The sequence below is a fragment of the Trichosurus vulpecula genome, chromosome 1 (assembly GCF_011100635.1).
Source record: "Trichosurus vulpecula isolate mTriVul1 chromosome 1, mTriVul1.pri, whole genome shotgun sequence".
NCBI lineage: Eukaryota > Metazoa > Chordata > Mammalia > Diprotodontia > Phalangeridae > Trichosurus > Trichosurus vulpecula.
In genome coordinates this window covers 565,702,713-565,726,174 of record NC_050573.1, presented here as the reverse complement: position 1 = coordinate 565,726,174, position 23,462 = coordinate 565,702,713, and the positions used below count along the sequence as shown (strand labels likewise).

The following is a 23,462-nucleotide window of genomic DNA, read 5'->3' as shown; positions in this document are numbered from 1 at the left end:
ACGGGCTATCTCCTGCACCTGATGCAAAAGCCTCTTCTCCTAAAAGGATTCAAGAAAACAATTTAGCTCCTTAAGATGTTCGAAACTAACATGTGCGCCAGGCTCTCCTAACCCTGGCTGGCAGCCCGCCTCCATGGAAGAAGTCCGAAAAACCAGAAGATGATGGGGAAAAGTGTTAGGTTCCCCACAGACTAAAGCTCCAACTTTGAAATCCATTTCGATTCTGTTCCACCAACACAACCACCGGTGCCAAGTTGCTTACTTCTCATTGTCCTAAAGGAGGGGACTGGGCCAGCGGAGGAGGGCAGGGGAAGAGCAGGATGAAATAAACAGTTCCTGGCTCGGAGCCGGAGAAGGGGGCGGGGGTGGAGGGGAAGGTGAGGCCTGGGGGCTGCATCTGAGCACCGCGAAAGATCGGGGGGATGACAGGGTACCCAAAGGAGGAGGGGGGTTCGAAGGGTGTCCATTCCCTCTCCGCCTCCCGCAGATGCCACAAGGCACCTGAACGAGGAGCAGGCAACAGGGGGGCAGGTGGGCGAGGATTCAGGGACAAGGGTCTGGGTGATTTCCCCGCCCCCCGGCCCGGAGAGATGGCTGCAAGTAGCGAAGGGGTGCACCCGCCACGCCCCTTCATCTCCTCCAGCAGCATCCCCTCCGGCGATCCTCAATCTGCGTGGCACCCGGCAAGGGCCAGACGGGGTCCACAGTCACCCTGCAGCCGCGCTCCTTACCGGTGATGTCCAAGTAAACGTCCTCCCGCTCCAGCTCCCCCAGGTCCTGCGAGGTCGAGTTCCTGCTCTTCTTGGCTCCCAATAAGTCCAGCGAGCTCCTGGTGCTGGAGACCTTGAGCCAGCTCGAGGATCGCCTCTCGTTCTTCCGCTTCATGGAGCCGAGCGCGGTACGTCCGGGGACCCACGACCATTGCCCTGAGCTCCCGCCCGTGAGGCCGTAGCCGTCGCCAGCCCCGCACCAATGCGCTCCAGAGGAGGAGAAAAAGCAGGGGGCGGGAGCGAGGGGGTGGGGAATGGGAAGCGATGGTGCTCGGTGGTAGTGGCGTCGGTGATGATGGGGTGGGGGGGTTCTGGCGGCCCTGCGGGGGGGGGGGGGGGCCGGAGCCTCCGCAGCTGGGGGCGGGGGGAGGAGGAGGAGCAGAGGGAAGCGGTGGAGGAGGAGCCCGAGTGATCGCTCTTCTTCACACTGCGAGCCGCCTCCGCCAGCAGACCAGGAAGCCCCTACTTCGCCAACGCCCCCTTTTTCCCCGCAGCCCCCTCGGCGGCGGCGGCGGCGGCGGCGGCCACGGCGGCAGCCCCTCCTCCTTCTCCTCCTCCTTCTGTCTTTAACCCGCCCCCACGTTCCCTGCAGCTTGGAGGTGGTGATGATGGTAGAGGGCCGCCTGACGATGGTAACACAGCAGCTACAGCCCCGGTTGGTGAGACGGTTGAGTGCGCCGGGGCCGGCGGCTACTGGGGACCCCTGGAGGGGAATTCGGTTCAGTTTCATTCACAAAAAATGCCCACAGCCCTAGGCTGGTCTTGCAAGCCGAGGCTTCTCATTGGCCAGGGGCATGTGACGTCATGGAGACGGGGCATTTTACCGGCAAGTAGCTAATGACGCCATAGAGATGAGTATGGACAGTCCCACCAATCAGGGATGAAGAGTGTACAGTAAACTGCCAGCCTCGGCCCCTAGACGTTAGTTTCCTGCTCCCCGCCCTACCACCAACTGTGTTTCTAAAATTCCATCATATTTCCCCTGAAATTTAGTTTCCGAAGTGCCTGCCCGCAAATACTTTTTTGATTCGTACAGGTGTTACACACCCCCTCGACAGTAATGATCTCTCTAGCCGTCTATACCGACACCTTCATCAATATCTACATCTACATTCCTGTCCATACGATCTAGTTGTCTATTATCTACCTACTGGAGCGGTTTATTATTCCAAAATAACTTTCTTGGTTTTGCCTCTCTAATCCAGTGTATAGAAGTCTTAAGAGAAGAGAGCAAAAATTCGTTTAAAATTCTTAACATTCTTTTCTATTTTCAGTCTCTCCTTGCCTCGACTTCCGGTCTTTTCACACTATGACAGTCAAATCTTTCTTACACACAGCTCTAGTCATGTCACGGCTCTGTTCAAAACCCCTTGGTATCATAGAGTTAGAGCTGAAAGGAACCTTAGGGGTGATTTGGTCCAACCCTCTCGAGATTTTATACATAAGGAAACAGGCCTACAAAAGTGAAGTGACTCTCCCACTGTCTGCTTCTTGTCCGCTAACTAAAATTACATTCACATTTCTTAGCTTGTCATTCAAAGCCTCCCAAATCTGACACACACACTCCCTCCTCCCATCTTTCTAGCCTTATTCCATACCATTCACCCTATCTCACTAAAGGCTAAGTAAACTACATTATTGGTTCCTTCCTGCCTCGGTGACTTTACTAACATTGCTTCTTATACTTTGAAGGTCCTTCCATTCTTTTCTTGGACTGTTGAATTGTTACTCAACTTTTGAAGCCTATCTTAAACGCCATCCATTCCATAAAGCCTTCCCTGGTCCCCAAAGTGGATTCCCTTTCACTTCTTGGAAACAGCACTTTGAACCTTTCTTATGCACTAAGCCTGTATTATTCTGTATTAGTTATTTGTAGGCCATTGCTCTTTACCAGACTGTAAGAGCAGGGGTGGTTTTCTAATTTAAACTTTTTATTTCTTCCAGCACCTATCAAAGAATTCTGCACAGAAAAGTAACTTTACTAATGTTTCCTGAACTGAATAGAATGTTTTTTGATAGGCAGGGGTGAAAGGGCAGAGGCTAGATCTGTAATTTCTTCCGTGGGGGGCTTTCCAAGTGTGGGGACTTCAAGTGTGGAGACTTCCAAGTGTGGAAGCTAATGATGGAAAAGGTCTAGAAAGCAGGAACTAGACTGTGAAGGTCTTTTAGATTGTGAAGGTCCTTAAGTGCCAAAGACAGTTTATATTTTATCCTAAAGGTAATAAGAAACTACTGGAGTTTGTGTGAACAATAGATACGCCTGTGATTTAGGAATTATCAGTTTGGCAGCTGTGTGGAAGATAATTTGAGAGGGGAGAAGCTGGATGGAGAGAGAATAATGAGGAAGCTATTGCAGTAAACCAGGTGAGAGGTAATAAAAGCCTGAACTAGTGTGGTCATGATTGTAGAGAGAAAGAGAAGGATGTGAGAGATGCTCGGCACGTAGAATCCGCAAGACTCAACAGCTGATAGGCTATGGAAGAGTGAAGAATGACTCTTAGATTGTGACTAGATGATGGAGAAGTCAAAACTATGACTTTTCTCAGGGTTTCATCAAAGTTTCAAAATGAAATCCACCCTAGTGCGACCTTGTACAGGGTATCTTTAATAAAGAGATGGGAGTTTGGAGAAGCAGATTCCCACTCAACAGAAACCTAAGCAGAAAAACAAAACCTCCCTTATCTTCGTGGGGGAGTTGCTGTATCCTGGAACAAATGGTACACGGCTGCCACTCGGTGGGTTTTAGAGTTAGTACACAAGGCACATATTTCCTTTTATGTCCTTTTTCCATTTTCTGAGGTTGTGTGTCATGATGACAAGGACACGATTTTGAAATCAGAGGACTTGTATTTGAGGCTGCGCTCCTCGGATAAGATACCGCAGTTCTCTGATCTTTAGTCTTTCTCATAGGAAAATAAGGAAAACAGCATGTGCCTAGCCTGGCTCACAGGATTATCATGAGAAAAGCTCATCAAGATAAAGCATTTGGGTAAATCCTAAGGGACTTTATAAATGTGAACTATCATTATTAAGGCAGGTTCAAATGGGCGGTGGTCATATGGTAGAAAAAAAATGAAGGGTCCAAATTTCCCATAAAAATGGTTATCAACTGCTGAATACTATAAATTTGCAGAGCATTATAATTTAACTAAAAGGGAAGAACAGTTATGTTAGCGTCTTAAATACCTTGTGCCTTGTTCTAGTTTAATCACATGGAAGAAAAGATGCTATTCAGGAAATATATGACTGCAAAAAGAGACAGGCCTATCATGTAGTGAGAGTGAATAATAAGAGATATACAGCCAGTGCTACACTGGTATCTACCCAATGTTAAAAAACAATCAGTTGATAAGTATATCGAGTATCTACAGCACACGGGGTATTATGCTAAGTAAGCACTGGGCATAAAAAGGCAAAAATAAGATAGTCTGTATCTTCAAGGAGCATATGTCCATAGAAGGCTACTTCCAGACATCAGATATATCTTCTGTGAAGGCCTTAATCAAGGACATAGATCAAATCACACAGGATGAGAAGGCATGGATAGTTTGCAATCTGCATTCTTGGAGAGAGCACTTACATTGATGAGACACTCCTCCCTACATCCCGGTTCCACTGAAATACAACACTACTTTTGTGGAATATTTTGCCAATCTACACTCTTAAGGGTTGGATCTCTAGAAGGATGCTTACTATGTTTAATTGTAGGGGTGTTCATTCTGAACTTTGAGCCCTTTGGCTATGAGCCCCAACCAGTGGATGTCTTATTAAGTATGCCAGTGGACTCAATCTGCTCTTAACCAAAGGCATTTCCTCAAATGGCATAATTAAGAATAGTAGTCAAAAAATATTCCTCCCATAACCCTGGGATACATTTTCCCACAAACATACACAATAGCCATGGAAAGAGCTCCCCGACTCTGAATATGATGGTAGTGAGGCACCTATGCATGTGTACAGAAAAGGTGACCCATAATTCCTGGTGCTATAGTGCCTGGAAATCCTTTCATTGTAGATTCCAGATGCAGTTTCCCTTGGGTAGAACACTTCTATTCAGTTGGATTTCCAGCTACTCTCCATAGCTAGCTTTTTTCTTTGCTGAGAAGTGATGTGTGCACCTTCAAAGTGCTTTCTTCCTCAGGTGACTGCTTCTCTTTTTCCGTGTTTCTGTAGAGTATGTCTGCTTGCTGAACTGTGGTTTGAACTCTCTTGAACTGACAAATTGGGCAGTATGTCCACTGCTCTGTTGCAAGACAGTATGACTGATCAGTGTAGAAAAGGCAGAGAAGGAACATTTCCTTCTTTTTAATGGAATTATATTAAAGTATCTTATTCTAGCTTAACCAATCACTTTAAGGCTCACAAACTTAAATAATGTGGGATTAAATGACTCTCATATGAAACCAGCTGCCAAAATAACATTAATAAAAATGGAAATCCTTGCAGTTGACTTTTTTTTTCTTAATCTAGTTCAGCATCTTTATCTGGTGGATTTATTCCTGGAGCTAGGATTTTGATGCACACTTGAGGAAGAAGGCTGCCACCTTTAGGATACTTAAAGCTCTCCTGGTTTTGATTTTTGTTTTCTAGTGTTCTCAATGAAAATGGACTTGGTGTACTTTAAGCTCAGTATGAATTAATAGGGTGATAAAGAAATCTGAGCAATCTGTGATTCCATCGGCACTGGGAACTCCTTCCACTAAATTCTGTCACAATTAGTCTAAGGCCACAAGTTAGGAAATAACTCACAGGGAATAGTCTGAGAAACACGGAAATGAAATGGCTGGTCGGGATCACGTAGCTGGGAAGTAGCACAGGCAGGATTTGAACCCAGATCTTCTTGATAAGTTCAGCACCCTATTCATTGCTAAGCATGTAGGGGAGAGCTGACTCCTCACCTTTCCCTGATTTCCATCTTGCCTCCCCAGAGACTTCAGGAAATTTTCCTTTGGGGGGACGGCAGAGACTCTCTCTTGTTAAACTTAGATACGTTGCTCTCAGTGGGAGAGGTCATTCACTCTATGTTTTCTGCCCCCTCCTACCTTTTCAGTCTTCTTGCACCTAACTCACTCTCATGTATTCTGAGATTTGGTGTTGTTTCTTACACAACAGACCCTCCTCCATCTCTTGACTCCAAGACTTTCTTCAGAATAAACTGGAGATAATCAACAGAGGGAAGGCACTAGTGTTAAGTGGGATTAGGAAGCTTCTAGAAGGTGGAATTTTAGCTGGGACTTGAAGGAAGCCAGGAAGGTCAGGAGGCAGAGATGAGGAGGGAAGAAATTTCAGGCGTTGAAGACATCTAGTCGGTCCTCAAGCAAAGAATGAATGCGCACTTGTCAGATATGTTGTAGACAAAGAAAGGAAGGAAACAAGGATTTGTTAAGCACCTACTACTATGAGATAGGCACTGTGTTAAATGCTTTACAAATATCTTATGTGATCCTGGCAACAACCCTAGGAGGTAGGTTCTATTATTATTCTCATTTGACAGTCGAGGAAACTGGGACAGACTTCAGTTAAGCAACTTGCCCCGGTCCACATAGATAGTAAGGTTGGTTTTGAACTCAGGTCTCCTGACTCTAAGCTTGGTGTTCTATCCACTGCATCTGTCATAGAGGAGATTCTTATCCAACATAGGTTGGACTACATGGTTCTGAGATTCTGTGATAGTGAGTTCTGGGAAAGAAATATGAAAGCATTCTATTTTTAAATAAATGTAGGTTGTAACAAGCACAGGGAGTGACAAATATTGAAATCACTTCTAGTTTCATACATGTTTCTTAAATGAACCAATCAGCCATCACATAGAGGGCAACTTTGTTTCATTACAATAATGAACTAACCATAATAATATAATATAATAAGGTATTATATAAAAATATGGTATATATTATATTAACTATAATAATAATATGTAACAACAATGTTGCTAGCAGCCTCTGTGGAGGTGAAAGACCAACAACAAGAGCGCACAGGGCTGCTAGCACCAGGCTCTTTGATCTGCTTTTTCTAAGGAAAGCAATTTTAAGGGGTTAACAATCTCACTTTAATTAAATATACATATATCATTCACTTAGTTCAGGGCAAACAGTCAGCACCCTGAACTTCAGAGCAAATACAGAGAAAATGAAAACAGATTAACAGACAGGCTTTTGTCCAATCAAGATATCACATACATAGTTACCAGAGAGAGAAGCACCTGGGCTTTCAAAGCTGAAGGGGCTTCATTGGCCACCCAGAGTCCCGTAACCAACATTCTTCCAGTGAGTGTACCCCCAAAAGCAAAATGCCAACCTCAGAGCTCAAATACGCTGTTCAGGGCCCTGAGGGTTCAGCATCTACTTAGCAAAAGGGGTGTGGGAAAGAGCTTTAATCACTAACACTATATCATATACATTGTTTCCAATCAATGAGGCAAGACTCATTAAAAGCACTTGATTACCTTAGCATTCTAAAAGAGAAAACAGTAAAAAAAAAAAAAAGTCCCACCCTTCCTACCATTGCATAATAATATGAGAAGAAGAAGAAATAACTGACCAAGAGAAGTGAGTTCTCAATTTCCACTTACCCAGGCAGCATTTCATATTTGTCCATCTCTGGGGAGCTGGCTGATTTTCTTGGGAAGCTGGCTGGTTTTAAAATCTAGAGCAATCCGTCAGGATTCATTTTTTTATGCCTAATATGTAGTGATACCACCCCAGACATAGCGATATAGGATTTAGAACTAGAAGGGACTTTAGAGAGTATTTTGTTTACCACTTCCCACCCACCCCCACCAAAAAGGTCCACATTCTTCTTCAAATGGAGAGGGGTCCTCAGAGAGGCAAAGTTACTTGCCTAATGTAGCACAGATAGTCAGTGGATGAGCTGCAATTTGAACCCAGGATGTCTGACTTCAAATCCACCACTCTTTCTACTATACAATATGCGCGACATTTGCAATACCTGCAGGGAGTTTACAGATAAAAAGATAAAAAAGAAAACAAGTCTGACCATGTTGCTCTCGTGCTCAGAAATCTTCAGGTCTCTAGGATAGAAAGAAAATTCCTCAGTAGTAATAGCCAGTGTTTATGTATCACTTTAAGGTTTACAAAGTGCTTTCCAAATATTGTCTCATTTGGTCCTTAGAATGGTCCTGGGAGGTAGGTGTTATATTATCCCCATTTTATAGGAAAGGAAACTGAAGCAGATTAAGTGAATTTCCCAACATTGTAGTTAGGGATTATTTGAAGCCACATTTGAACATAGGTCTTCCTGACTCCAGGTCCAGTGCTCTGTCTACCATGCCACCTAATCGTTCCTGCAATTCAACATGGCATTTAAAGCCCTATATGTGGGGGCAGCTAGTTGGTACAGTGGATAGAGGACCAGCCCTAAAGTCAGGGAGGACCAGAGTTCAAATCTGGCCTCAGACACTTTGCCAGCTGTATGACCCTGGGCAAGTCACCTAAAACCCTGATTGCCTCCCAATAAAATAAAAAATATTTTGAAGCCCTCTATGATATGGTTAGGACAGTTGGTAGTAAGTGTGAAGTGTTGGGAAATGGTTTTTGGCAAAAGGAAAAAGAAAAGAGCCTGGGGAAATGAGATCAGGAAGGAGATTAGCAATCATAGCATGAACCCATTTGAGGTTATGTGCCATAAATTTGTAAGAAATAAAGAGCAGCGATGACCTGAGGTGATGTTGCAGTAGTAGAATCAATATTATAGAAATGAATGTAGTAGAGGGAGGTAAACAATAACTGCTCTCTCTAGTGAAATCTATTCACTATAATAAAAAATTGGTTAAAAAAAAGGCAGTTCTATCATTGAGTGCATCTCATTGGGTTACTAGAGTATTAAAAGATATCATTATGGTTCTCTTCCTCCCTCCCTTGCTGCTTTTTTTTTTTTTTTGCCACTTTGGCTTGCTCCTCTTCCTCGTCCTATCCTTTAGATGTGGATATAGGCCAAAGATTGGTCCTTGGCACTCTGGTTTTCTCTCTAAGAAAGCTCATTTACTCTCACAATTTTATTTATTACTTCCATCTGGGAAGCTTACAAATCTTCATCTCCAGTGCTTGATGGATATTTTCCCTTGGATGTACTGCCATCACTCTGAACTCAACCTGTCTAAAACCAAACCCATCATTTCTTTGGCCCAAAACTGACTGCCCCTTTGAGTTGAGTAACACACTCATTTTATTTTGCCATTGTGAGATCCCATCTAGAGTATTATGTGATATTTTGGCTGTCATGTTTTACTAAGGACATTGACAAGATGCTGCATTTGAGGGAAGGTTGTTCAGGATTCAAGAACACTATAGGCCATGGTAAATGAGAATTATTTGAAGCCATTGGATTGTTTAATCTGGAGAGGAGAAAACTTTGACATGGTAGATATCTTCAAGTATTTAAAGGGCTTGTTAGGTGAAATAGTGATTAGACTTGTGCTTGGCCTCAGAGGACAGAACTAATAGCAATGAATAGAAGCTGCAGAAGCATATTTAGGTTGGATGTAAGGACAAACTTTGTAATTGTTCAAAGCAGACCAAGTGAAATGTGCTGCCTCGGAAGGTGATGTGTTTCCTATAAGTAAAGAATGGATGACCACTCCCTGGGGATGTTAAAGATAGAATTCTTATTTTTATTATAGGACAAATCAAATTAGATGGTCTTTGAGATTAACAGCAAAATCTGACTTTCTGTGATTCTGTGGTTTTACCATTTCTGTCAGTGATACCCTTACTTTTTCTAGTCAACCAGGCTAGAGACCATGGGGCCATTTTTGACTTGTCCCCCCTTGACCTTTGTATCCCATTAGTCACCAAGTCCCGTCAATTGTCTATTCACAATATTTTATTTTCCCTTCTTCTCTCCTTTTCCATTGCCATTGTTACCTATCTCGTCCAGACCGCATCATATTGCATCCACTCCCCTGCAACAATCTTCTAACCTTTCTCGGTGTCTTTGGGATATATTGGAAGTCCATAAGGTGACTGGACCTGGATTAGTAATTCAAAAGACCTGAATTCTGGTCCTGGTTTCACCACTTCCTAGGTATGTGAAATGCATCCTCCTGTGCCATGATTTTATGTGTAAATTGGAGAAGATACTGCTCTCATTACTGGAATTCAATTCAATTGATCAAATGTATCTCTAAGAGAGAAAAGGGTTTCGTCAACTATCAAGCATGGTATAATCTGGGTGTCAGATCCAAGCCCATCATGGAAGTTCTCAATACTTAATACCCACTTTGGTCTACCTAGATTTAAAAGCACCAGGGAACTCATTTAGTTAGCTTGCTACCAAGATATTTAGTTGACTCATCTGCTGGCAAGCCTAGGCTCCCAATGTCATTGAAAAATCATAACATTTACTAATTACAGAACTGAACAGTAAAGCAAAAGAAAGTAATCACAGCTTGAATTCCCAGTTAGAATTGCCTTACTTTCCCCAGAGTAAGTCAGATCTCCATCCCCTCCAAAAACATACCAATGCAAAAGGGGATGTTTTGGTAATTACTCTGCGGCTAGAATGGGGAGTGGGGTCAACTTAAGAGGGTCGCTAGAAATTTCAGTGGTTTCAGTATTGGCATCAACGGTCAGATCGCCAACTCTTTCATCTGCCAGCTTTTAAGCTCTTGTAGGTAGGAAAGCTCATGATGCTGGGTATTTCCATTATCCCTAGTGATAGGGTCCAAGTATATTGACGCTTTTTTCACTCCCACTTTCCTCCTGCCTCTTTCAGCAGTCTCTTGTTTAGTATCTGTCAGCTACAAGCTTTTGACCCACAGAACTCTGGGAACCGTTATCTTCTACTACTATTGTCGTTCGGTGGTTTCAGCAGCGTCTGACTCTCTTCGTGACCCCATTTGGGGTTTTCTCAGCAGAGATACTGGAGTAGTTTACCATTCCCTTCTCCAGCTCACTTTATAGATGAGGAAACTGAGGCAAAACAGGATTAAATGACTTGCCCAGAGTCAGACAGGTAGTAAATACCTGAGGCCAGATTTCAACTCCAGTTCCTGATTCCAAGCCCGATGCTCTATCCACTGCACCACCAAGCTGCCCTCTACTACTATATTGCCATTTTCTAATTTCTAGATGCTTTATTACCCTCACTTCCTCTGCCCTTTCCAAAGGTATGAGAAAAGAAAAAGAAACAGGTAAGCAAGGTTCCCATAGATTGAACTATTTAGCTATTATTGTAATCTACATGAGGAAAGGTGATTCTCTTACCACCACCTGTGCTGATATAGCCACAGAAAGCCCTACGTGTGAAGACGTGTAAATAAAAGAAATACTAAGTTTTACTACAACCCCACAATAATTCATAAAGAAGTTCCTTTGTAAACTTGAGACAAGTATAGGGCTTTGGCCACTGGATGAAGGGAACTGACACTACACAGGAAATAGAGCAATTGACTAACTTGCTCATGTTATATAAAAAAAGCAAGCCATCTAGCAGTTTGAGTTTGAGTGTGAGAGAGAACAGAAACAAGGGTCATGAACCATATGTCTTTGAAGGGGAGCTACCAAACCAGTAGGAGATACTGAATCTAGCAGTGAAAAGAGGTAGATATTCCAGAAACAGACACAGATAAATACACATGTAGGGAAGGAAAGCAGCTTTGAAGAATGGGACCTCTAGCAGTAGGGAACAGAGCTGACTATGGAGAAGACCTTGTGAGCACAGATGGGCAACAGTCCCAGCAGAGGTGCTAAGCTGCAGGGAGTATGTATGAGGACTCTGAAGAGATAAGGGACTTCTAGGTTTTGTAGTACCAGGAGTTGTGAGTTGCCTTTGCCACATATGTATACTATACACACGTCATTACCTTTATACTTTAAATTTGACTTACCACCTTATGAATCCTTATATAGAGTTTTTATTCTCCAACTAGACAGCAAGTAATGTAAAAGCAGGGACTATGTTTTACACTTGTTTTTCTTATAGTGCTGTAACAGCAAGCAAAGTGGGGTTTTTTGCTGTTTTTTTATTTTGGAGTTGTTTCTGTAACACATTGAGTGCTTAATATAATGTTAATGGAATGGAATGTTAATGGGATAGGGCCTGCTTTGAGCTGTGGCCCAGCTCAAAGCTGTGGTGCATCCTAGGTCACATGGAGCCTGAGTCACATGGAGCCTGAGTCACGTGGAGCCCGAGTCATGTGGAGCCCAGTGTGGGAGTAGTTATGCCAAAAAAAGGGAAAAAGAGAGGGAAGTAAGAGGCAGAGCTGACAGAGAGAAGCTAGCATGAGTGGGCAGAGGGAGGAATTTGCCTGGGGAACTTGCTTGTGGGGAGACCTAACAGAAAGAATATTTGGGATGTTGGTACTCCGTCTGTTGGTTTGTGTTAATTTCTCATACAGAAGCCCTGTGTGCTGGTCTGTGCCAGTTTCTCAGACAGAAGCCCTGTGTGCTGGTCTGTGCCAGGTTCTCAGACAGAAGCCCTGTCTGCTGGTCTGTGTCAGGTTCTCAGACAGAAGCCCTGTCTGCTGGTCTGTGCCAGTTTCTCAGACAGAAGCCCTGTCTGCTGGTCTGTGTCAGGTTCTCAGACAGAAGCCCTGTCTGCTGGTCTGTGCCAGTTTCTCAGACAGAAGCCCTGTCTGCTGGTCTGTGTCAGTTTCTCGGACAGAAGCCCTGTCTGTTGGTCTTTGCTAATTTCTCACACAGAAGTCCTGTCTGTTGGTCTTTATGAGTGAATTGAGCTGAAGAATAGAGACCCATCCACAGGAAGGAGGCTTAGTTTAAGTCCCTTTTAAGAGCTGTTAAAGTGAATTGAAATGATGGTGCTGGTAATGTGTATAAATATTGTTGTAGCCCTATTAAGCTTTGTTTTCCTAGAAACAGGAGCCCCTGGAGCCTGCTATCACGCAGGAGCAGGAAGAGCATAGAGCTGAGACAAGGAGCAAGAGTAGAAAGCTGCCTGAGTGTGAACCCAGGCAAGAATTGGGAGCAGTCAGCCCACAGAGGAAGAGCTGTGGGACTTGGAAGTCAACCTCGAGTTAAGATAAAAGAGGACTTTACTTGGACCCTTTGTATTGATTAAGGAGGTTGTTCTTGCTGTGACTAGGGGTGGATGGTATGGTATTTTCTGTTACCCCTTGGGGATGTGTTGTGCTAGGGAAGACCCTGGCCTGGGCCCCCTGATTTTGAGGATGCAATGATATATGCTGATGTGTTATGCTAGGGAAGATCCTAGCCTGGGATCCCTGATTGTATAAACAAGTATTTTGGGGAATGTTACTGAATGCAATGATATATACTATGTGCCATATGACATACTGAGTGTTACGATTTATTCATATATATATGTACATATATACACACATACATATATACATACATATGTAATGATATGTTTTTTTCTATATAGATGTTGCTATGAATGTTATGCTTTAGTTTACTGAACAATGTTAAGTTCTGAATAGAGTTCATTATAGTATGCGATTAGACCCTTAAAATTATTCATAGCAGCAGTCCTCAGGTATGCTGCTGTGATTGGTATTACAAGTGCCTGGCCTGGTGCCTTGCAGTCAGTAGGTGCTCAATAAATGTACATTTGCTGAAAGCCGTTTCATCTACGGTGAAGTTCCACAATACCAATACAAAAAGAGGCCTGTCCCTTAAAAAAGAGCCATGAGAAGAATTGTATAAAGATAGAAGCTGCTATCTTTAGATAGAAGGTATAAATATATGTTTTCCCATTTCTGCCTACAAATATGAATCAATAGTATGCTATCTACAATGTTCCACTTTCTATTCAGGTCATTGTAATTCTAAAAACAATTAGGAGTGAACAGAAATCTCAACATAGTGTTCTGCAAGTTGATAGGGGAAAATAATTGCTTTAAAAAATGAGATCTAAATTAAATTTCAAATTTTAAGTATTGTTAGTAAATAACCTTTACAGGTTACAATACTTTTGCTTTTACCGAACAAGTAGGCAGTTGTTCTATGATATTACACGTTGTAATTGTACCTTAACAAAGCAAAGCAAGGGCTATCTGCAAATCTTAGAGAACTGGATTATTGTATACCTGTGTCTTCATACATAAATTCAACCATGTAAAAGATATAAGCCAGCATTTTCATGTATAAAATGCACACAGAATTTTGAGTTACAGTGTTGCCCTTAATTAAAACTGTCATTTACAGATAAAACAATTATAGTGGCATTCTCACTTTTGAATAAAGCAATTCAGAAGCAGTAGCAAGATGTCTTGAGTAAGGGCTTGTGGTTAAGATCAACTCTCCCTTCATTATCTCAGAGCAGTAAGAAAGGTTAGCAAATAAAGTAAAAGCAACAACACTAAAAAGAAAGGAAAAAGATGGAGGTGTTCACAAGGAAAACCCCCATAGAAAAGTCAACAGCAGAAATAAGTAAGCTAAAAAAGGTCACCTAAAATCAATAAACACAATGGAGTAAAAGAATGCAAGGAAGAATCTTCAGAAGTGAATACTATAATTATTACAACTAGAATCCCTGAAAAGACAAGGGAACAACCACAAGGACCCTCAGAGTCGCTAAAAAGCTTAATGAGAAAATTAAAGGAAGCAAAATTGAAATTAAAAAAAAAATTGAAAAGTGAATCAATGGTATAGAACAGAAGTTGGAAATGTTTTAATGAAGCAGTGAGATACCCTGAAGCAGAGAATGGAAGAGGTAAGACTCAAAGCAGTATTACATGTGAAGAGGTCTTGACAAAACAAAGCAACTGTCCTTGAAGTCATAGTACTTTAACAATCAAATTATCAATTATCAAATGTTTTATAGAATAATATAAAATAATAACATTCATTTGGAGAAACAAAAGACTGAAACTATCAATGGGAATAATGCAAAGAAAAAAAAAACCAGTAAGGAGAGGGGCTTTGTGCTACCAGTATTCAGGCTATATTGCAAAGGAATTATTAAGTTGTCAAAATCACCTAGAATTGGATAAAAATAGAAAAATGGGTTGATGGAAAATAATTGGTATTCAAGACCAAGAAACAAATGTGCATAGCAATCTAGTATTAAATAAAACTGGGAATATAAATTATTGGGGAAAATACTATTTGTCATGAACTACTGATAAAACTCAAAATAAGTCTGAAAGATAGGTTGAGAGGTTTACACTAGTACTTTATATCATAATCTATAATTTCTATGTAGATAAATGTTACAGTTATTAAAAAATCAAACCCCAAAAATATAGCAGAAAAGGGAAAAGATATATCACAATGGATAGGAAAATAATTTGTAGTCAAATAGAGGAAAGAAGAGATTATAAGAACCAAAATAGACAACTTTGTACAAATAACCACTTTTACATAAAACCAATGATGTAAAAGAAAAAAGATATAGAGTGAGAAATACCTTTGCATGAGATATCTCAGAATAGTCTCATACTCAGAATCTCGAAGTAATTATCATAAATCTGCATCCTTAAGAGCCATTTCCCAAGAAAGTGGTCCAAAGAGAAAAAAGTTTTCAAAAGAAGAAACACAAACTATCCAACCACTAACAGAAAAAATATTTTAAAATCATTAATAATTAAAGAAATGCAAATTAAAACAATCCTGGGGTGTATGGAGATGCTAAAGGATGGAGAACATTCTTGGAAGGGAAGAAAGGCATGATAATTATTGTGGAAAACAATTTGGAATTATGCAAAGTTACTAAGTTATTCATAGCCTTGATCCAGAGATCCTACTATTTCAAGGAGGTTATAGACAGAAAGAAATCATCAATATGTACATAAAAATCCATATTTTTTTTTGCAACAAAATACCATAAACAAAATATTTGCTTAACAAAGGCAGTAAGATTGGAAGCTTTGTCCTCAGGCATTGAAATTTAGAGGAAATTGACAGAATTTTACTTCCACAGCATATATGAATAAGGGAGCACCTAGCTAGCAAGAATTGGTTAAAATAGGAAAACTACTAGAGATCACCCTTTTTGCCTTTCCATTTTAACCAGTTAGAGAATATCACAGATGGAGAGGACTGAGCTTGGGGCTGAGGACTTGACTCTTTCTTGCCTTAGATATTTACTGGTTATGTGACCCTGGACAAGTTACTGTTAAAAAAAAAAAAAGGGAGGGATTTCTCTGTGCCTCAGTTTTCTTATTTGTAAAAATGGGGATAATGATAGCACGTAACTTTCAAGGTTATAAAAACCTTTATAAACATTAATGTGCTATATAATTATTACCTATTATTATGCTGTTGACCCAGATATATCCACTCCCTTAACTGGTTCCCAATTTAACTATTACACTGTGTTCCTGGGTCCCTGATATCTGTCACAAACCAACAGGGCACTTAAGGGCATGTACCCAGGCAGAGGGAGGTGACAGTTGTTATGGCACCCTGGCTCCCAACCAGAGTTGGAGGATCGGAGAGTCGTTGGTGTAGCACTGAAGCATAAGATGGAGTCCCCAGAGGACAGACTGTCCCTTCTCTGGCATACCTATAACCATCTGGAGCAGTCCATCCTTGATGCATCCCTAGTCTGAGGCCGGTGTGATATAAGTTACTCAACCTGTCATAAAACATAGGCCAAAGAGCCTTATGTGTACATGACTTAGGGGCTTACACTGAAGCTACAATGGATGTGAAGGCCAGCACAACCCCAACTCAGGTAAGATTCCAAAGGCTTTACTACAACAAACATAAGCTCTTCTCTAGCCTGGCTCCTACCAAGCTCCTTTCCCTCAGAGGCAGAACACTCCAGAAGCAAGTTTTTTTTGTTCTGGGGTCTGAAGAAAATTAAAATAATGCTGTATCACATTAATCTGAAATCCATCCTTTTCCCCACTTGGTCAGACCTTACTTTTTACATTCTAAATTCACGAGGTAATTTCTGAAGGGTGTGATCTAGTAAAGGGATCACTCCTAGCCCCCAAGGTATCCCTAGTTAATCAGCTTAGGCTGGGTCCCTCCCAAGTGGGACCCCAGCCTCTCTTTACCCCATAAACAGAGAACTAGTTTGGGCTAGGCCCTTCCTAGGAGACAAGTGTCTTGTCCTTGCTTTTCTTTTATCAGAATTAGGGGTGACAACCTACAAGGGGGAGACCAAACCAGAGGAAACCTGCCTGAGATGGCTTTTGTTTTCCTAGCTAAGATTGCTAGAGGCAGCTGGGTCTCAAAAAGCAACTAGCATTTCTTTAGTGTCAGAGAGGGGAATGAATAATCAGCCACATCTGAATGCCAGTGCACTTTCCCCAGCTGCAGACTAATCCTGTCATCCGAGGATTAGTCCTGCCCTTCCTCCCTCCCCCTTCCCCCCAACAATGAAGTAATAGGGAGGAGCTGAGAACTCAACCCACCTCCACATTAAAATGTCTACCAATTGCCTTTAAAGGCCAGGGGACATCCAAATAATGTACTATCAGGCCAATCAGAAGGAAGACCCGGTCAATCCTCACTCTGGGTCTTTGGACATCAACAGAAGGCCACTGGTCCATCTGTTACTGCTAGCCTAACTAATAAATTGATCGTGCTCAGGTCCCTGATTTGCTGCTGAGGTGCCAGTGCGACCGTTTTAATAACAGTATATGTGTCACTGTCACTAAAATGATATTTTGCCCTGGAGAAAACTGCATCTCAGCATTATTTTTGCTCACTATAGGTTTCTGTTCCTGAGGGCAAGTGTCCATGAGGCAGTCTGTCCTGAGTTTTGAGGTATCCCAACGAGCTTTCTCTCCTTCCTTCAAACAAAAGTATTTTTCTTAAAAAGTTAATTTGAGGCCATCTTTTGGGTTTGCCTGGAGAATCAAGGTTCTTAGTTGGAGCTACAAATGAATTCACATTTGAAGGGAAAGACAGCCAATATCTAACTATATATGACCACACTTTTATTTTTTATTATCATCTCATTCTCACCTTTTTTGATAGAGTTCAGGAATGATCTGAGGACAAGTGACTATCCTGGTGTCATTCTTTCGTGTGTGTATGTATGTGTGTGTGTAGATATACACATGTGTGTATGTCCATATATATATATATGTGTATATGTACATTAGGATTTTATTACATATAAGAATACCACATACTCTTTCATTGTATCTATTTGTTATGTGTATAACAGAGTATAATAAAAGAATACTTAATAAACAGTATAATAAAAGAATACGATATATTTTTGTTGTTGTTCAGTCATTTTTTCAGTCATGTCTGACCCATTTGGGATTTTTTGGGCAAGGATACTGGAGTGGTTTGCTACTTCCGTCTCCAGCTCATTTTATGGATGGGTAAACTGAGGCAAATGGGGTTAAGCAACTTGCCCATTTGGACAGTTGAGAGGGGAATGGAACTGAAGCACTTGAAAACTCATTCCTCTATTGAGACAGGCAGCCCCAGTGCAATGAACCCAAGGAAAACTACGAGAGAAGGTAAAGAACAGTGAGAGGAAGTCCCTCACCTCAGTGGCTGCTGCCTTGTGGTGGTGCCCGGCTAGCTGCTGTACTAGACATATGTTTTGTGGACTAAAAATGATTGCTTTTCAAAAACAGAATTAGATCACTGGGATATTGGCACATCTTCTGTTGACTTGCTGGAAAGCACCTTTAGGACAAAGCCAATCATAGGCAGGAGGACAGGGATGACATATAATTTTTTTTTTCTGAGGGGGGAAGGCAGGGCAATTGGGGTTAAGTGACTTGCCCAAGGTCACACAGCTAGTAAGTGTGTCAAGTGTCTGAGGCCGGATTTGAACTCAGGTCCTCCTGACTCCAGGGCTCTACCCACTGCGCCACCCAGCTGCCCTGATGACATATGCTTTACCTTGTTCCCATTTGGTTTTAGTTACCTCCATATTTTGAAAGCTTTTCCATCTGTACCAGTAATTAAGGTGGGACTTGATTGTTTTCTCTTTTAGCACTTATCTGATCAAGTGGCCTTTTTTGTTTCTTTGATTGGATTCTTTGATTTCCTTGGCTTTGGGTCACATGTTTGTGATGCCCTTTGGCCCTGAGACAGGTCTGTAAGATCCAAGGTCGGCCTTTGACTTTTGGGGGCTCCCACCCACTGGAAGAGTGGCACATGACTCTGGGCAAGCCTTCAGAACTGTCCCCTGGCTTTGCTAACCCAGATGTTGGCTTGTATTTGGTCTGTTTTTAATGTATGTTTGTAATTTATTTGTATTTGCTCTGAAGTTCAGGGTGCTGAACTAAGTGAATGATATTTGTATGTGGGATTGAAGTGGGATTGTTAGCCCCTTAAAGTTACTTTCCTTAGTAAAGCAGATCAAAGAACCTGTGCTGGCAGCTCTTGTTGCTGGTCTTCTTGGGTCTTACACCCCACAACAGCTGCTAGCCAAACTGTTGTTACACCATCTCAAGTCGTTAGGAGACTATGAGTATTTGGTAGAAAGACTTTTATTTTTAAAATTGTGAAATTCTTAAGGATCAATATTATATCTGGGTTTTTGTGGGAAATGGTTCTATTTATAATGATGTCATCATTTCCATGTAGTCTGTCTACTGAATCTTCAAGGATATTTTGGGAGATCTGTATTCATTGGGATTTATTGTCTGTTAGTTTCTAAAGGGCAGTCACTTTCTGGGTGTATATGTACCCTACTGACTGTGTTCTATCCAGTAGATGGCTAAATTTTTGCATCCTTCAGTGATAAATTGCACACTTTCCATCACTTCTTTGCATAATCTCTGCTGATCAATAAGTCTGGCCTCTTTAAGGATAATCTTTCTGTAATCATTATGATTATGATTAATTATCTTTATTACATGTTATAAGAAATTTTTCCGTTTTTATTTTTTTATTTGAAACATTGCTCTTTCAAAAAATATACTTGCCTATATCTTGAATACATTACTTAATTTTCAAAATTTACATCTCTATGTTGTCATAAGAAGAAACCCGTGCAAAAAAAGAAAATAAAAAATGAAATAATTCATAGCAAAACTGTCAATTGAGCATGTTTTTGTTGTGACTATTTATCCATTAATAGGTTGAGTTGAACAATAAACATTTTATTATCTAGTCCCCCTAATATTCAAGCAGAAGGCTCTACCAGATGACTGAACAGGTGGTCTGCCATCTGTGACCAGTGGACAGATTTTTCTGTGCATTAAGTGAACTGAATGGAAGTGTGTGAGCTATGAGCTGCTACAAAAAGAATGCCTTATAAAGATTTCTGATATTTCATAGTGACATTGAGAATAAATTAAGAACAAATAGTATCTTTTTTATTCAATGGATAGGTCATTTCTTAATCACCTCATAATTTTCTTTTAAAGACTTCCCCGCTCCCATCCCGCCCAGAACAAAGTCTTGAAAAGAGAAGTGTGTGTCTCTAAATCATACGTCAATGATGAAAGACTTATTTGTAAAGTTCACTTTTTGAACTCCTGCAAGCTGCAAAATAGAGTTTATAGGCTTGTGATCTAGTCTATTCTTATCAAGATGTATAAAATGGATGTTGTTACCTGGAACAGAAGAATAAAAACTGAGTTAGTGACATAAAGTATATTTGCTAGATTTATTATTATTAATAATAGAATGGAGGGACCTTTTAGATTTTTAATTAATTGCTCTAAAGAGACAATTAATCACCTGGATTATAGAATATTCCCTATATCTTGCTCTAATAAATTTTAATTACAGCAACAAAGTATGCAAAGGAATACCATTAAGTGAGAGTGATATATGATCCTTTAAAAGATCCCAGGGGAAAGATTCTTGAGTTATAACCTTCTGTTGGGTTTTATTCTTTATTATGCAAATCAAATCAAGTGCTTGGTCAGATTGAATGGCAGAATATAGGGATGACATACAGATGTTGAGGGGGTATAAATCATCCTTGCTTCTGAAATAGTTGAGTAAATAATTAATTTTTAAAGTTCCACTCCAAAACACTGCTTTAATGGAATATTTACATTGCAAGCATGGCATGAAAGATTTTTGAAGGGGATTAAAACAATCAGGCACAAAACCCCTAGGTCTCCATAGTCCTTTTACTCACAAGCCTAAATGCACTGCTTTGGTTTAACATTTAAAGCCCTTCACAACCTGACTCCATCCTACCTTTCAGGGTTGATTACAAGCATAAATCTTTAGTCAACCATAATACTTAACTAGAGTTCCCCTACATATCAGCTCCTACCTCAGTGGCATTACATGGGTTGTCCTTCGTGGTTGGAATGTTCTCTCTCCCTATCTCTCTTTCTTGGAACTCTTTTGCTCCCTTCAGGGTCCACAGTAAGAGTTACCCTCTTCAAGAAGCCTTTTCAGATTCCCCTGGGTTGTTAGCCTTTCCTCCTCTATCTTGCAAATCACTGTATTCAATATTACTTATCGGGTAGAATGTAAGCTCCTTGAGGGTGAGTACTATCTCAGTTATTTGTATAATAAGCACCAAGCACAGTGGCTCCTTAATAAATGCCTGCTAGTTAACTGACAGAACAAAAATTTATATTCTTCATTCCATTCCCATGAAACTAAATTAATTATACAGGAGCCCTAAAAGGCAGAATTTGAATTTATATCAGATTAATTGTCTTATATAACTTTATCCCATTATAATCACTCCATTGTAACTACTTTTTAAAAATGAGTGAAAATGCTATATTAGTCACGTAGAAATGTGCGAATAATCACATGCAGCTATTTCTCTCTCAGGATGGCTTTTGTTGGTTGTTAGGTTCTTTACTGAGGTTTCTCCTAATCAGTACTGAAGCCAGGATAGAGCACTGTACCTGGAGTCAGGAAGACCTGAGTTCATATCCTGGCTCGGGCACTTACTAGCTCTCTAAAATGGGGATAATTCTAAGTTCAATTCAGTCGTTTTTCAGTCATGTCTGACTCTTTGCGACCCAGTCTGGTGCTTTCTTGCCAAGGATACTGTAGTTGTTTGCCATTCCCTCTTCTAACTTATTTTAAAGATGAGGAACTGAGGCAAATAGGGTTAAGTGACTTACCCAGGGTCACACAGCTAGTAGGGGTCTGGAGATGTATTTGAACTCAGGGGGAGGAGGTCTTCCTAACTCCAGCGCTCTTTCCACTGCACCACCTAGCTTCGGGGATAATTATAAATAATGCCTACCCCCCAGGGTTGTGAGGATAATACACACACACACACACACACACACACACACACACACACACGACTTTGAAAACCTTAAGGCACTATCTCTTGCAGACCATGAAGAGGAATGGTGAAGCCGTGGGGTCCAACACAAATAATATCGATTTGGAGCTAGCGGACATGGGTTTGGATCTTGCCTTGTTTACTACCTATGTGACTTTGGGTGCGTGACCTAACTGCTGTGGGTCTCAGTTCCCTCATCTATAAAATGAGAGAGGGCTTTTACCAGATAATTTTTAAGGTCACCGTCTCCTCTAAAGTTTGTGATTCTCTATATATGATACCTGAGTCTGGTTACATACAAATGAAGTGGGTTTTTTTCTGTTGTCCTAAATGTATTGTCTTTAGGCTACAGAGAGGAAACAGTAATAAAAAATAAGCCATTGTAGTTTTGAGATGGAAGAAGATTTGATCAAAGAAGCCCTTACGAAACAACTGGGGGGTGATGTAGACCTGTATTCCCTGCTGCTGGGGGAGCTAAGGCTAGCGTACGAGCTTGTGTTTGGGAATCTGGAGCTGCACTAAGTCTGGCACCAATATGGTGAGCACCTGGAAGAAGAAGGCCACCAGACTGCCTAAAGAAGGCAGAACTGGCCCAGGTTGGAAAAATGCCACTGGCTAAAGCTTCTGTGCCAATCAGTGATGGGATTGGCTGCTGGATTTCTAGTTTGGATGAGACAAAAAGATCTGGTCTCAAAAAAAATGGGGAAAAAGAGGCTGGTGGAATTTATTCTTTGTCTTCTAGTTTCCGTTGTAATAATAAGACCAAGTGTCATCGCGTGATCAGACCTTGGTTTGAACAGAAGAACTGGGGAACAATCTAGATTAGGTAATGGAATAGATTGGGTTTTCAATCTTCTAGTTGTTCATGCAAACAAGCTAAAAGGCATAACATTTTTTTGGTCAAAATCCTAAATGAACTTGAAAATATGAATTCCTTTAAAAGAGAGGCAGCTCGGTGAAGCCAACAGAAAGCATAATCTCTAAGCCAGGAAAGCCTGAGTTCAAGTCCGACTTCTGACACGATAGCTATGTGATTCTGGGGAAGTCACCTAACCTTTGAGCTCTCGAAGCAACTCTCGGTGACAGGGGCTCTTAACCTGAAGCCTATGAACTTGGGTTTTTTTTAAATGTTCTGATAATTGTATTTCAACATTATTTGTTTGCTTTTTTAAAAATTATTTTAATTTATGAATTTAAAAACATTACTTCATCGGTCTGCCAAAGAAGTGCAGGACACAAAAAATGTTAAGCACCCTTGTCTAAGACAGCCTTCAGAGAAAGCACTGACCTAGCAATGGCAGACGGCGTTTCCTTATCTGAGAATCCTCCATGTTACTAAAATCACAAGATCCTTCAAAAGTACTTCCTTTCTTTTAACATTAGTAACTTGAAAAGTTGGTGTATAACTGCACAAGTGGGAAGGGCTTGCTTGGCACTTTTGTAAAGAAAAAAAATAGAGGAATTTTGTTGTTTTATTACAAATATTGGGAATCAAGCTGTGAAGTTTGCATGGCCTAGTTCACTCAGTACCAAATAAGAAGTCTCACATGGTTCAGCACCTCTGTTGCTTAATGATAATAACTAGCATTTATTAAATAAAGCTTT

General features: G+C 41.0%; 1 protein-coding gene across 2 annotated transcripts in view; it reads right to left on the bottom strand.

Annotated features, from left to right (window-relative positions):
- CDC14B (cell division cycle 14B) overlaps window positions 1-23,462 on the bottom strand; it is a 142,020-nt gene that overhangs the window by 102,483 nt on the left and 16,075 nt on the right. Inside the window, exon 6 of one of the 2 annotated variants that reach the window (XM_036741882.1) lies at window positions 20,091-20,196. In XM_036741882.1, coding sequence (XP_036597777.1) covers window positions 20,091-20,196 — 106 coding nt within the window. Of the gene's footprint in view, window positions 1-731; window positions 886-20,090; window positions 20,197-23,462 lie in introns of those variants that run through there. The other variant, XM_036741884.1, reaches the window with a different exon arrangement.